This window comes from Cervus canadensis, chromosome 2 (genome assembly GCF_019320065.1).
Source record: "Cervus canadensis isolate Bull #8, Minnesota chromosome 2, ASM1932006v1, whole genome shotgun sequence".
NCBI classification, from domain to species: Eukaryota; Metazoa; Chordata; class Mammalia; order Artiodactyla; family Cervidae; genus Cervus; species Cervus canadensis.
The window spans coordinates 86,780,002-86,793,724 of record NC_057387.1 but is presented as its reverse complement, the minus strand read 5'-3'; the positions used below and the strand labels follow the sequence as shown (position 1 = coordinate 86,793,724).

General features: G+C 43.4%; 1 protein-coding gene across 1 annotated transcript in view; it reads left to right on the top strand.

The window, feature by feature from the left end:
* Positions 1-542: 542 nt before the first annotated feature.
* Positions 543-13,723, top strand: part of MROH7 (maestro heat like repeat family member 7) — a 48,517-nt gene continuing 35,336 nt past the window's right edge. The window contains exons 1-3 of the mRNA XM_043447558.1: positions 543-730; positions 8,707-8,741; positions 9,548-10,853. Of these exons, the coding sequence (XP_043303493.1) occupies positions 9,623-10,853 (1,231 nt within the window). The 5' untranslated portion in view covers positions 543-730; positions 8,707-8,741; positions 9,548-9,622. The remainder of the gene's footprint in view (positions 731-8,706; positions 8,742-9,547; positions 10,854-13,723) is intronic.

Below are 13,723 nucleotides of genomic sequence, written 5' to 3'. Positions count from 1 at the left end.
TCAACCTTGAATATGCATTGGAATGAGTGATGCTGAAGCTGAAGCTCCAATACTTTGGCCACCTGATGTGAAGAGCCAACTCATCAGGGAAAAGGCCCTGATGATGGGAAAGATTGAAGGCAGGAGGAGAAGGGGACGACAGAGGATGAGATGGTTGGATGGCTTCATCAACTCAATGGACATGAGTTTGAGCAAACTCTGGGAGATGGTGAAGGACAGGGAAGCCTGGCGTGCTGCAGTCCATGGTGTCGCAAAGAGTTGGACCTGACTTAGCAACTGAAAAACAGCAACAATAGAGTTGCAGGGTGAGGGGATTTTATGAGGAGACTTGAATGCCAGGTGAGGAAATCAGACTTTGTCTGAGCTAGACAGAGCTAGGTCATTTCCAGGCAGTGGAGGGTCTGAAGATGCCTCCTTAGAAAGGACATCTCCCTGCTTCTTCCGACTGTGTAGGCATAGAAGGGGCCTCATTGGCTGGGAACTCTGAGTCATGGTGACCTCACAAAGACCACAACACCAGAGCTGGGGGGGAGAGCCTAGGTAAGCAGGAGGGTGGCTCTGGGAAAGTCCCGGGGTGGGGGCAGCCGCCACAGCCTCCACAAGGCAGTTACCATCTTGACCCCACCCCCCTGGGTAAAAGTCTCCCTCTGGCTGTAATTCCACTCTTAGAACTTCGTACCTTTGACTTAAGGCTGAATTTTCTGTTACCATGTGGATGCCCCAGGTGGAGGTAACACATTGAACTTTACAACAGTTTCTTAAAGCTCATGGACAAAGCATTTAGTATATCAAGTTCTGAGAATGTGGTGGGTGGGAGTCTGGGGGAGGAGAGGGAGAGTGAGATCCAGGGAGGGAATACCATGGACTAGGGGGAAAGGGTGCAGAGAACTGAAAGCCAGACTTGGCCTTTTGCTCAAGGCCCCCACCCAACCGTCACCCATAGGGAGGAAGGGACAGTGAGGATGGACATTTACTGGGGAACTGCTGGGGGCCAGATGCTATGAAAATTCCTATGTGCATTATCACATTTTATTCTCTATGCTTATCTCACGGATTGAGTATTAAGATAGATATGCGGTGTGGGGAAGCTTCCTTCCCTGACTCACACCTCTGGTGAGAGAGAAAGCAGGTTTTGAATTCACGTTCAGCTGACTCCAAAGCCCTGGATTTGTGCGTTATAGCTGGGCATTAGGAGAGATGTGTTGTTTTTACTGGACTTTTCCTGTAGTATAGAGACCTAAGAGGGTTTCCCAGGTGGCGCTAGTGATGATGAACCTGCTTGCCAATGTAGGAGACATGAGACACAGGTTCAATCCCTGGGTCAGGAAGATCCCCTGAAGGGGGGGATATGGCAACCCACCCCAGTATTCTTGCCTAGATAATCTCATGGACATAGGAGCCTGATGGGTTACAGTCCATGGGTTCGCAAAGAGTCAGACACAATTGAAGTGACAACACATCACAGAGGCCTAAGAGTGGCAGAGGGAATAAGGAATGAGAAGTGGGAAGATGTGGTCTCACTGAGTGACTCGTACCTTGGAAATCTCTGGGATCCTGGAGGGAAACTTGAGAGCTAAGAATACCTGGGTTTGAATCCTTCCTCTGCCACTTGCGGGAGGCTTTGTAAAAATCTACTTATGTCCCCTGAGCAGTCTGAATTGACATGCCAGTAAATGAGGATGATGATACCTGTCTTGAAGAGTTGTCATTCATTCATTTCCTTCTTCTGTTAATATTTTCTGAATCTTGCTGTGGGTACTAGGACTGTGCTATGTCTTGGGAAAACAGGAGTAATAGGTATCCACGAAGCTCATTTTCTAAACTGGAGACACACAGGTAAACAGAGCAATTCTCTGGTACAGGTGATCACATGAGGAGGGCACCTCAGCCAGATCTGAGGGTCCTAGGAATGTTCCTAGAGGAAAGGAATGTTTCCTTTCCTCTGGCATCTGGAATATGACTAGATGTTAGCCAGGGGAGCGATGAAGTGGTGGGCAGTCTGGAGGAAGGCTGCAGGAAGAGGAAAGAGTATTTGCAAAGGCCCCTTTGGAAGCACCAGAAGAAGTTTGAAAGGGGCTCAAGCATGCAGCTTGGGAAAGGATGAATGTAACTGAAGAGATGGAGGGTAAAGCCTGGACTGAGGGTCTTGGCAAATGAAACATAGACATCAGATTGAAGATCCGAGTGTCTCCCCTTGTGAACTGTCCATTAGCTATGTGATTATCACTTTGGGAAGGAGTGGAGGGAGAGAGCTTGAGAAAAGGCTGATTCCTGGGTCCCCTCAGAGCTGCAAAGTGGAATTTCTAAGGGTGAAGCCTGAGAATTTTTTTTTTTTTTTTTTAAAATTAATTAGCTTTTATTTTTGTCTGTGCTGGGTCTTTGTTGCTCTGAGCGGGTTTTCTTTAGTTGTGGCAAGCCAGGGCTACTCTCTAGTTGCAGTGCTTGACCTCCTCATTGCAGTGGCTTCTCTTGTTGCAGAGCATGGCCTCTAGGGCTCTGTGGGCTCTGTAGTTGTGGCTTGAAGGCTTAGTTGCCTCGAGTTATGTGGGATCTTCCCAGACCAGGAATCAAACCAGTGTCCCCTCAATTGCAAGATGGATTCTTAACCACTGGACCACCAGGGAAGCCCTGGGAATCTGTCTTTTAGAAAATATAACCCACACCTCCACAGTCTAAAAAGCCATGAAAAGTTACAGAGGGATTCTAAGAGGGGTGTGGCATGGTTGAATTCACACTCATTTTTCCTTTATCATACTTTTGGCCACACTGTGTAGCATATGTGGGGTCTTAGTTCCCTTCAGTTCAGTTCAGTTGCTCAGTCGTGTTAGACTCTTTGCAACCCCATGGACTGGAGCACACCAGGCTTCCCTGTCCATCACCAACTCCCAGAGCTTACTCAAATTCATGTCCATTGAGTCGGTGATGCCATCTGACCATCTCATCCTCTGTCGTCCCCTTCTCCTCCCACCTTCAATCTTTCCCAGCATCAGGGTCTTTTCAAATGAGCCAGGTCTTTGCATCACGTGGCCAAAGTATTGGAGCTTCAGCTTCAACATCAATCCTTCCAATGAATATTCAGGACTGATTTCCTTTAGGATTGACTGGTTTGATCTCCTTGAAGTTCAAGGGACTCTCTCTTATCTGTTACATGCATTAAAAAGAAAACCTGTTGTACAAAACACATAGCATAGAATTTACTATCAGTGACTATTGGTACCTTTATAATGTTGCACAATCATCACCATTATCTAGCTCTATAATATTTTTTTTGCTCCAAAAGGAAACCCCATACTCATTAAGAGGTCTCTTCCCACTCTCCCATTTCTCCTGCCCATGACAGTCTGTCTGCTTTAATCTGCTATTAATCTCTCTAGATTTGATTATTCTAGATATTCCATAAAAATAGAATCATATAATATGTGTCTTTTTGCATCTAGCTTCTTTCACTTAGCATAATATTTTCAAAGTTTACCATATTTAGCATGTATCAGTACTCAATTCTTTTTATGGCTAAATAATATTTTATTGTGTGAATATACCACATTTTTTTAATCCATTTACCAGTCAATGGACATGTTTGTTGTTTCTACTTGTGAATACTGCAGCTGTGAAATTTTGTGTCCAAGTTTTGGTTGGAACATCAATTTTCAGTTATTTGTGGTACATACATAAGAGTGAAATTGCTGCATTATACGGCCATTCTAGTTTAACTTCCTGACGAACAGCCAGGTTGGTTTTTACAGAGGTCACATGATTTTCATTCCCACCAGCAACGTTTGATGGTTCCAATTTTTCTATATCCTTGTCAACACTTGCTATTTTCCATTCTTAAAATTATAAACACCATAGTGAGTGTGAAGTGCTATCTTAGTGTTGTTTGGTTTGCATTTCCCTAATGACTAAGTGTCCTATTCAAGTTGTTTGCCCATTTTTATTTTATTTTATTTTTTTTTATTAGTTGGAGGCTAATTACTTCACAACATTTCAGTGGGTTTTGTCATACAGTGATATGAATCAGCCATAGAGTTACACGTATTCCCCATCCCGATCCCCCCTCCCACCTCCCTCTCCACCCGATTCCTCTGGGTCTTCCCAGTGCATCAGGCCCGAGCACTTGTCTCATGCATCCCACCTGGGCTGGTGATCTGTTTCACCATAGATAATATACATGCTGTTCTTTCAAAACATCCCACCCTCACCTTCTCCCACAGAGTTCAAAAGTCTGTTCTGTACTTCTGTGTCTCTTTTTCTGTTTTGCATATAGGGTTATCGTTACCATCTTTCTAAATTCCATATATATGTGTTAGTATGCTGTAATGTTCTTTATCTTTCTGGCTTACTTCACTCTGTATAATGGGCTCCAGTTTCATCCATCTCATTAGGACTGATTCAAATGAATTCTTTTTAACGGCTGAGTAATATTCCATGGTGTATATGTACCACAGCTTCCTTATCCATTCGTCTGCTGATGGGCATCTAGGTTGCTTCCATGTCCTGGCTATTATAAACAGTGCTGCGATGAACATTGGGGTGCACGTGTCTCTTTCAGATCTGGTTTCCTCAGTGTGTTTGCCCAGAAGTGGGATTGCTGGGTCATATGGCAGTTCTATTTCCAGTTTTTTAAGGAATCTCCACACTGTTTTCCATAGTGGCTGTACTAGTTTGCATTCCGACCAACAGTGTAAGAGGGTTCCTTTTTCTCCACATCCTCTCCAGCATTTATTGCTTGTAGACTTTTGGATAGCAGCCATCCTGACTGGCGTGTAATGGTACCTCATTGTGGTTTTGATTTGCATTTCTCTAATAATGAGTGATGTTGAGCATCTTTTCATGTGTTTGTTAGCCATCTGTATGTCTTCTTTGGAGAAATGTCTGTTTAGTTCTTTGGCCCATTTTTTGATTGGGTCATTTATTTTTCTGGAATTGAGCTTCAGGAGTTGCTTGTATATTTTTGAGATTAATCCTTTGTCTGTTTCTTCATTTGTTTATTATTTTCTCCCAATCTGAGGGCTGTCTTTTCACCTTACTTATAGTTTCCTTTGTAGTGCAAAAGCTTTTAAGTTTCATTAGGTCCCATTTGTTTATTTTTGCTTTTATTTCCAATATTCTGGGAGGTGGGTCATAGAGGATCTTGCTGTGATTTATGTCGGAGAGTGTTTTGCCTATGTTCTCCTCTAGGAGTTTTATAGTTTCTGGTCTTACATTTAGATCTTTAATCCATTTTGAGTTTATTTTTGTGTATGGTGTTAGAAAGTGTTCTAGTTTCATTCTTCTATAAGTGGTTGACCAGTTTTCCCAGCACCACTTGTTAAAGAGGTTGTCTTTTTTCCATTGTGTATCCTTGCCTCCTTTGTCGAAGATAAGGTGTCCATAGGTTCGTGGATTTATCTCTGAAGTTGTTTGCCCATTTTTAAATTGGGTTGTTTATCTTTTTGTTGTCAAGTTGTAAGAGTTCTTTATTTATTCTAGATACTAGATTTAATCAGGTGTATGACTTATAAATATTTTATCCTTTTCTGTAAGTCATCTTTTCACTTTCTAATAGTGCCTTTTGATACACAAGTTTTTAATTTTGCTAATGTTCAGTTTGTCTATTTTTTCTTGTTTCTTGTGATTTTGGTGTCATATCTAAAAAACCATTGCCAAATCCAAGGTTATGAGGATTTATCCATATATTTTCTTCCAAGAGTTTTACAATTTTAGCTCTTATATTTCGGTCTTTTGTCCATTGTGATTTAAATTTTATATCTAGTGTGAAAGAGGCCAACTCTATTCTTTCAGATGTTGATTTCCAGTCATCCCAGCATCATTTGTTGAAGAGAATATTTTTTCCCCATTGAACAGATTTGGCATCCTTGTCAAAGATCAGTTGACCATAGATGCATGGATTTATTTCCCGACTCACAGTTCTATTCCATTAGCCTATGTGTCTATCTTTTTCCAGTACCATACTGTTGAATGCACTTTTTTTTTTGAATGCACTTTTAAAGGAAGAATTTTGTGGCTCAATTTGGAAAATGGTTTGTTGGGAGTGACCCAGTGCACAGGGACCCTTGTTGACAGGGCAATTCCAAGACAGAGTCCCAAAGCAGTGGGAGCTGTACTAGGGTTTAGCAGTGGTGATGGAAATATGAGGAGATACTTGGGAACTTTTCTGGAGCTAGAATTAGCAGAACTCAGCCAAATTTGGATTCAGCAAGTCAAGAAGAGCATAGTCAAGGATGATATTGTGTCTGGCTTGGATTATGATTCCAGTGCCTTGCAATGTAGGAGAATAAGAGGATCTGATTTGGAGGAATGATGACAAAGTCTGCTTTGGATTTTCTAGAACCGACGTATAACAATGTCAGATGTGTGTGCGTGCATGTGTGTGTACATATTCATACAAGTGCCTGACACATTCCAGGCCTATACATCTGATAAATACGTTCTCAATGAGGAACTGGAAGATCCACTGATAGTTCCTCTTCCTGAGAGCCCCAGAAACCCTTATCAAGGGCCTGGAAGGTTTCATAAAGGTGAAGGAGAAAGGATGGGATTCAGTCAATGATTCTCACTCTCTGATAGGGCTAGGTGGTTTATTGCCACCCTCTGTTCTCCTCAACTGGGGCTCCAGGACCTGGGGGCAAAGACCAGTAAGCAGCTATATAGCAACCTCCTTTAGTTCCCCTGGGTCCCACCTCCGCAACCACCAGTCTTCCTAATGCACAATATCCCTTTGGTGGAGGCTAAGATGTGGGCTGACTATCTAAGCTCTGAAGACTCATCTGTGTGTTGCAGGGTGGAGGAGGAGGATTGAGGAAACAGGAGAAAGTGAAGGAGTTCTGCTCTTTTCTCATAGATAAAGGAGGTTCAGCCTGGCTTGAGACCCATGGCTTTTTGCCCAGTGACCCAGTATTGTGCATTTGTTGTGTCAGAGGAGTAGAGATTATGTTCTTTCACAAGTTAAACCAGGTAGGCCTTCCAAAATCCTACTGACTGTATCATAGGCTGTACCTGACTCAGATTTTTTCCAGGTTGAAAATGCCTCCTTTTGATAAATACGGCGTGTGTTTGTATGTGTATGTGTGTGTACAGAGTAGAGAATATGGGAGGGGTGATCCAGGGTATTTTGGAGCCCTAAGGCTTTTTACAGTTTTCAGGCTCCTGTTTAAGTAGAAGAAGACAAAATTATGAATACAAAATTACGTGCAGGCCCTTTGGAAACGAATTGTACGAGCAAGGAGCCTTGAAATTTTAAATTTCATTAGCTTCAGGGTAAAATCACCGCTGGTGCTGATGGTAGGTGAGCCTTCCTTCCTCTGAGGCAAGTTGCAAAGCTCTGCATGGACTGCTGGCTTGGGGGTGAAGGAAGGTCCCACTGGGCTCTAAGCACCTTACTCTGCTCATAGTGCCTCACAGACAGTAACAGAATGAGTAATTTAGAGAAGACCTTCAGTGGGCCAAGTGGGCTCCATGCCAGACGCTGAGACTTTAACCACCCTGGGTGGCTAAAAGTCCCCCATTATTATGGCTTTATGTTCCCCATATTAGAGATGAGGAGGATTGGAGAGGGGAGTGTCTCTTGCTCAAGTTTACTAACACTATTAGGAGGATGAGCTGGGATTTGAACCCAGGACAATGTGACTATGAATCTATATTTTTTCCAAAGCCAAGCCATAAGGTACACAGCAAAATGTATGATATGAGTACATGATTTAGTGAATGAGTTAGTGCATGAATGAATAAGAAATGAACACGTTATGAAATGAGCTAGTGACGGAATGGATGAATGAATGAAGAAGAGATAAAAGGATGAAATAACAAGCTCATTTATTGAACATTTACTATGTGCCTGGTGCTGTGCTAGACTCTTTTATTTTATTTATTTACTGTAATGTTTGGCTGCACTGGGTCTTTGTGGTTGCCGAGGGCTTTCTCTAGTTGTGGCGAACAGGGACTATGTTCTAATTGCATCGTGAGAGCTTCTCATTGTGGTGGTTTCTCTTGCTGTGGAGCACAGGCTCCAGGACGGGATGGGGGTGCTAGACTCTTGTGGATCTTATGGTTTAGTGAGGAAACCGGATATTGTGTGCCAAGAAAGGGGAAGTGGGCAAAATGCCCTGGGAACTTACAGGTGGACCTCACCTGTCTGTGGGACCTGAAAGGCTTGTAGCATATAAGCTGAAATCTGAAGGGGTGAAGCTGTAGGTGTTAGCTAAGGAAAATGACTGAAGGATGCTCAACCTGTGGAGGGCCAGACTTAACCTGGGAGTGTGACTCTGTAGAAACTCAAAGTAGTTTAGGGATGTTGGAATGAGGGGGTGCAGAGGTAGAGGGATTATGAAGGGGCAAGAAGGGTGAAAAAGGACTTGGGGCCAGATGCAGAAAGGCCTTTTAGGTCCCTTATGGATTTGGGATGCTGTCCTGAAGACAGTGGGAAGCCATGGAGGGTAGGCAGTCAGGTGGCATAAAGAGGTGGTCTTGGCTTCCCTGAGGGCCTGTGGGGTGACCTTCCTCCCCTTGACCTCCACTTCCTTGAGCATACAATGGAGTAAGCATATCTAACTTCCGGGACTCTGTGTGTGTGTGTGTGTGTGTGTGTGTGTGTGTGCACACAGGGGGATTTTGTTAGCACAAGTGTGTGCCTGGCCTTTAGACTTTGCTCAGTAAGTACCGAAAAAGCCACTCTTGCTTGACTTGATCTCCTTTCACATCTCCTCACAGGGGCCCACTCCTGCTTAAGAACACCATGCATGCAGGTGAGCTGTCCCTACGATTCCCATAGGGAGGGTGGCCCAGGTGTGGGGGTGGGGTAGGGTAAGGTAGGAGCGTTTCCTCCTTTGTCTAGTCTTTCTGGGATGGGATGGGGTGTGGGGATTGTGGAGTTCACCCAGCAGTGAGATTCCTGAGCTGAGACAGGCTTGCTTTGGATGATAGCCCCAGGTTCTCCTCCATTTAGTCTGCCTCACCCAGAGCAAACTGTTAAGGGCAGTGGGCAGCTCTGCCCAGGCTCCTTTGGGTATCTAGTGCCACAGCCATTCACAGAGTAGTTCTAGCAACTTAGGAGTTGGCTGGAAGTAGTAAATAAGGAGACTTCCCCTTCTCCTTTTCTACCTTAAGGTGGGAGAGGTTCCTCATTTGTCTAGTATTCTTGGACTTCCTACTGTGGACCTAGCATTATGTTAAGTGCTGGGGATGCCCCAGGGACTAAGACGTGCACAGTTCTCGCCAATGTCCCCACTCATCTCTAGCAGGGGCTGGACCACTAAACAAGTCATTGGAATTAACTGCCATGTATCATTTGCTTGGAGGAGTAGGATCAGGGAGGAGAGTAGGGGGAGGTTCCAGGCCAAGGAAAATACATTTAAGGACTGTGAGCTGAAAGGGGGTGGGGTGTGGTCAAAGAAGGGAACACAGGGGATGGGGCTGGAGCTGAGAGAGCTGGGGGAGAGCCAAGTAGGATGGAGCTGGACAGGTGGGCTGGGCATGGTCATGGAGGTCATCCATGGGGAGCCATGGAAAGGTTTCAATAGGTGAGGCTGAACTTGCCTTTTCTCTCTCTCAGGAGCACTGCAGGGAGCTCGACAGTCAGCTATTGGACAGAAGGGGGCAGTGGCGCTGACAGACCTCCAGACCGGGCATGGCCTTGGGTCCAGGGGCTAGTCTGGTCCTCTGTGAAGACGCGAACATGACACCCAATCTCAACTCCACTGAGGCCCCTGGTTTGGGCTCTGGCATCATCTCTGGGCCCAGTCTGGACACAGATCTTGTTACTCTCTTGAATCCACCCCTGAGTCCTGGCGTGGCTGTTGTTCCAGACCTTAATCCAACTCTGATTCTGATCTCAGAGGAGGCCCCTGGCCTGGAGTCTGATAACACCCCCAGACTTGATGACAGCAGGTCCACAACTCCAGGTTCCCTCCAGATCACTGCTGCCCACTCTGGTGAAGCCCTGGCTTTGGATTCCAATCACCTCTCAAGGCCTAACTCACAGAGGACCCTAAGTCCAGCCTCAAACCTCATTCTGAGCCCCCGCTCTATAGAGGCCCAGAGTATGAGCTTGGGGAGCCACGCTGGGCCAAATTTGGAGGAGGCTGTCAACTCCCGCTCAAGCGATCTTTTTGATTTGGGTCAGAGCAACTCCAATCCTTCCAGGCCTGAGACAAACCCATTTATAAGGCCTTATTCCAAAGACTCCCTTGTTCTGGGCCACAGCATCTCCAGGCCAGGTTCAAAAGCTCTCCTTATTCCAGCCTCAACTTCTTCTCTGGATCCTGACTCCAATCAGCTGCCTAGCATGGACTCAGGGAACATATCCAAGCTGGACCTGAACGCGGCTTCAGGTTCTCCTGAGTCCCTTATGCCAGACACGAACGAGACCATCACTTTGGTTTCACATAACATCTCTGGATCTGTTTCAAATAGAGCCTTTGGTGCAGTCTGGAACACAAGTTCCAAGGGAACAATCAGCGTGGCTTCAAATGGCAACCCCAAGTCTGATTTGAACATGACCGTCACTCAGGCCTCATGCTTGACCCTGGTTCCTGGTTCCAACGACGTCGTCAGCCTGCACTCCAGCACCCGTGGACCCAGCTCCACCGTTTCGCCACCCTCGTGCATGACCCTGATCCTGGGCTCCAAGGAGACTCTGAGCCTGGGTTCCAGCCTCATCTTCAGCGACACCTCCACCCTGACACTGAGCAGCCAGCAGGAGTGTTTCGAGGACAGCAGCATCCACACCGTGCCTCTGGAGGGGAATCTGGGGAGCTGGAGTGAGATGACTAGTGTGGAGGTGGGCCAGTTCCCGCCGGGGCTCCCCACCGGTGACACCACGAACAAGGACTCCACCGCCTTCCAGGGCATCCCTCAGGGTGAGTAAGGCCAGAGTGCCAGCCCCAGAGAAGGCACTGACTTGGAAGAACTCTATTCAGATTTGTAGGGCAGGGAGGGAAGAGGAGAGGGGAAGGAAGGAAACACCATATAATGGATAACACACGATACATTAATTACACACGAGAGATCTAGTGCTCAGCCCCTGCTTGCTGTATGACTTGGGATGAGTTACTTAATCTCTCTGAGCTCCAATTTTCTTAACTGTAATATGATATTCCTTATGATACTTTCATTCTGTACAAATTACAAGTCATCTAACTATACCTTCCTTTCTTTCTTGATGAATTTCAGGTCTGGCTTCTCAGGTCAGAGCTTGACCAGTGGAGCAGGCAGACCTGAGGTTTTGAGGTTCCCACCTGAGTGAAGCCTTGGGGTCCTGTCTGGAACCTGTGACTCACTTCTGATGTGCAAGAGTTATGTAAATGAATCCCCCATAAGTTTTTGATGTTGTGAAGATCTCTTCCCAGTTATTTATACCTCCAAATATTTTTATTTGCTCATTTACCAATACCACATTGCAATTTTTAAAAATTACCATGGCTTTACAGATATGCATTCATATCTGAAAGAATGCCTCTTTAAAGTTCTTAAGATTATTTCAAGAACAACAGACTCCACACCATGCCCTGGAGGCTATTCAAACATCCTCATTCTTCTGTATACATTTTAAAATATGTTTGTCTAGGTCCTCAAAAAATCTTTCTGGCATTTTTGTTGGAGTGTTATTAATATATCCATCTGTTCAAGTGAAATGGAGTGAAACTGGGGTTCAGCTTCATTCCTTTACTTGTGGAGTCCAGTTATTATTGTGATCTAATTCACGTACTATACAATTTGCCCATTTAAAGTACACAATTCAGTGGCTCTTGGTATATTACTTGATAAATCTTTTAAAAATTGTAGTAAAAAATATATAACATAAATCTGCCATTTTAAACATTTTTAAGTGTTTAATTCAGTGGCATTAGTCACCTCACAATATTGTGTAAAATTACCACTGTCTGTCATCCCAAATAGAAGGTCTCACCATAAAGCTGTAACTCCCTATTCCTCTCTCCCCAGTCCCACATGAACTCTAACCTGCTTTCTGTCTCCACGAATTTGCCTGCTCTAGGTAACTCATGAAATGGAATCACACATTTGTTCTTTTGTATATGGTTTACTTAGCATAACGTTCATCTGTGTTGTAACATGAATCAGTACTTCATTCCTTTTTGTGGTTGGATAGTATTCTAATGAATGGACCACATTTTATTTGTCTGTGGACGAATATTTGGCTATGATGAATAATGCTGCTATACACATCAGCTCACAAGTCTCTGAATCCTTGCTTTCAATTCCTTTAGATATATACCTAGGAGTGAAATTGCTGAATCGTATAGTAATTCTTGTTTAGCTTTCTGAGGAAATGCCAAATTATTTTCCATAGCAGCTGTACCATTTTGTACTCCCTTCAACAATGTACAGAGGTTCTCATGTACAACGGGTTCTATTGCTGCACTACTAAACTCTCCTTGCCAGCACTTTTTATTTATTTATTTATTTATTTTAGAAAACACTTTTATAATAGCCATCCTAAAGAGTGTGAAGTAATATTTCAATTGTGATTTTGATTTGCATTTCCCTAATGACTAATGAATAACTTTGAACATTTTTTAATATGCCTATTGGACATTTGTATAATGTCTTTTGCCTATTTTCAAATTTGATTGTTTTATTTTTTATTTTTAATTCTGTGGCATGCTACACAGCATGTGGGATCTTAGTTCCCTGACCAGGGATCAAACTCATGCCCCCTGCATTTGAAGCTGGGAGTCATGACACAGGACCACCAGGGAAGTCCCCAAATTTAGTCGCTTTTTGTTGTTGAGTTTAGGAGTTCTTTGTATATTCTGAATATTAATTCCTTATCAGATATACAATTGGTAAATATTGGCACCCGTTCTGTGAGCTGTCTTTTCATTCTCTTGACATTGTCCTTTGATGCACAAGTGTTTAAGTTGATGAGAATCAATTTGTCTACTCTTTTATTATCTGTTACCTTGGTGTTATGTTTAAGAAGCTTTTGCCTTTGGTTATACTCCAATACAAAATAAAAAGTTCTTTTAAAAAAACGATGTGTTCCCTAAAGTGCTGAAAACAAACAACATGCAAAAAAGAAAAGAATTGTATTTTTTGAGCTGAATTAAATGGAATAATTCTGTAGTCTGAAAAATAAGAGAAATTATTGCCATATCCAATGTCATGAAGATTTCTTCCTATGTTCTCTTCTAAGAGTTTTATAGTTTTAGCTTTTAAGTTTAAACTTTGAGTTAATTTTTGTGTACAGTGTGAGGAAGGGGTCCAACATCATTCTTTTGCATGTGGATATCTAGTTTTTCTAGCACTATGTATTGAAAAGAGCATTCTTTTTCCACTGAAAGGTCTTGGTATCTTTGTCAAAAATAAATTGACCATATATATGAGGATTTATTTCTATTTTATTCCATTGGTCTTTATGTCTGTCCTTATGCCAGTAACACACTGTTCTAGTTTCTATAGCTTTGTAGTAACTTTGAAAGGAGGAAATAAGAGTCTGCCAACTTTGTTCTTTTTCAAGATTGTTTTGGCTATTTAGGATCAATCTTTGCTTTTTAGTAGGATAATTGTATAAAATTGTAGTTTTAAAAACAATGTATTTTCAAACTGCATTTGTTTTTTAAAAAGTTTTCCAAGATATATAACATGTATCAGTAAAATATGTAGAGCACACTACTAAAGTGTACAGCTTGGTGAATATTTACCTACATATACACATTGGTAACTCCCACCCATATCAAGACCCAGATCTTTTTCGGCATCCCAGAAC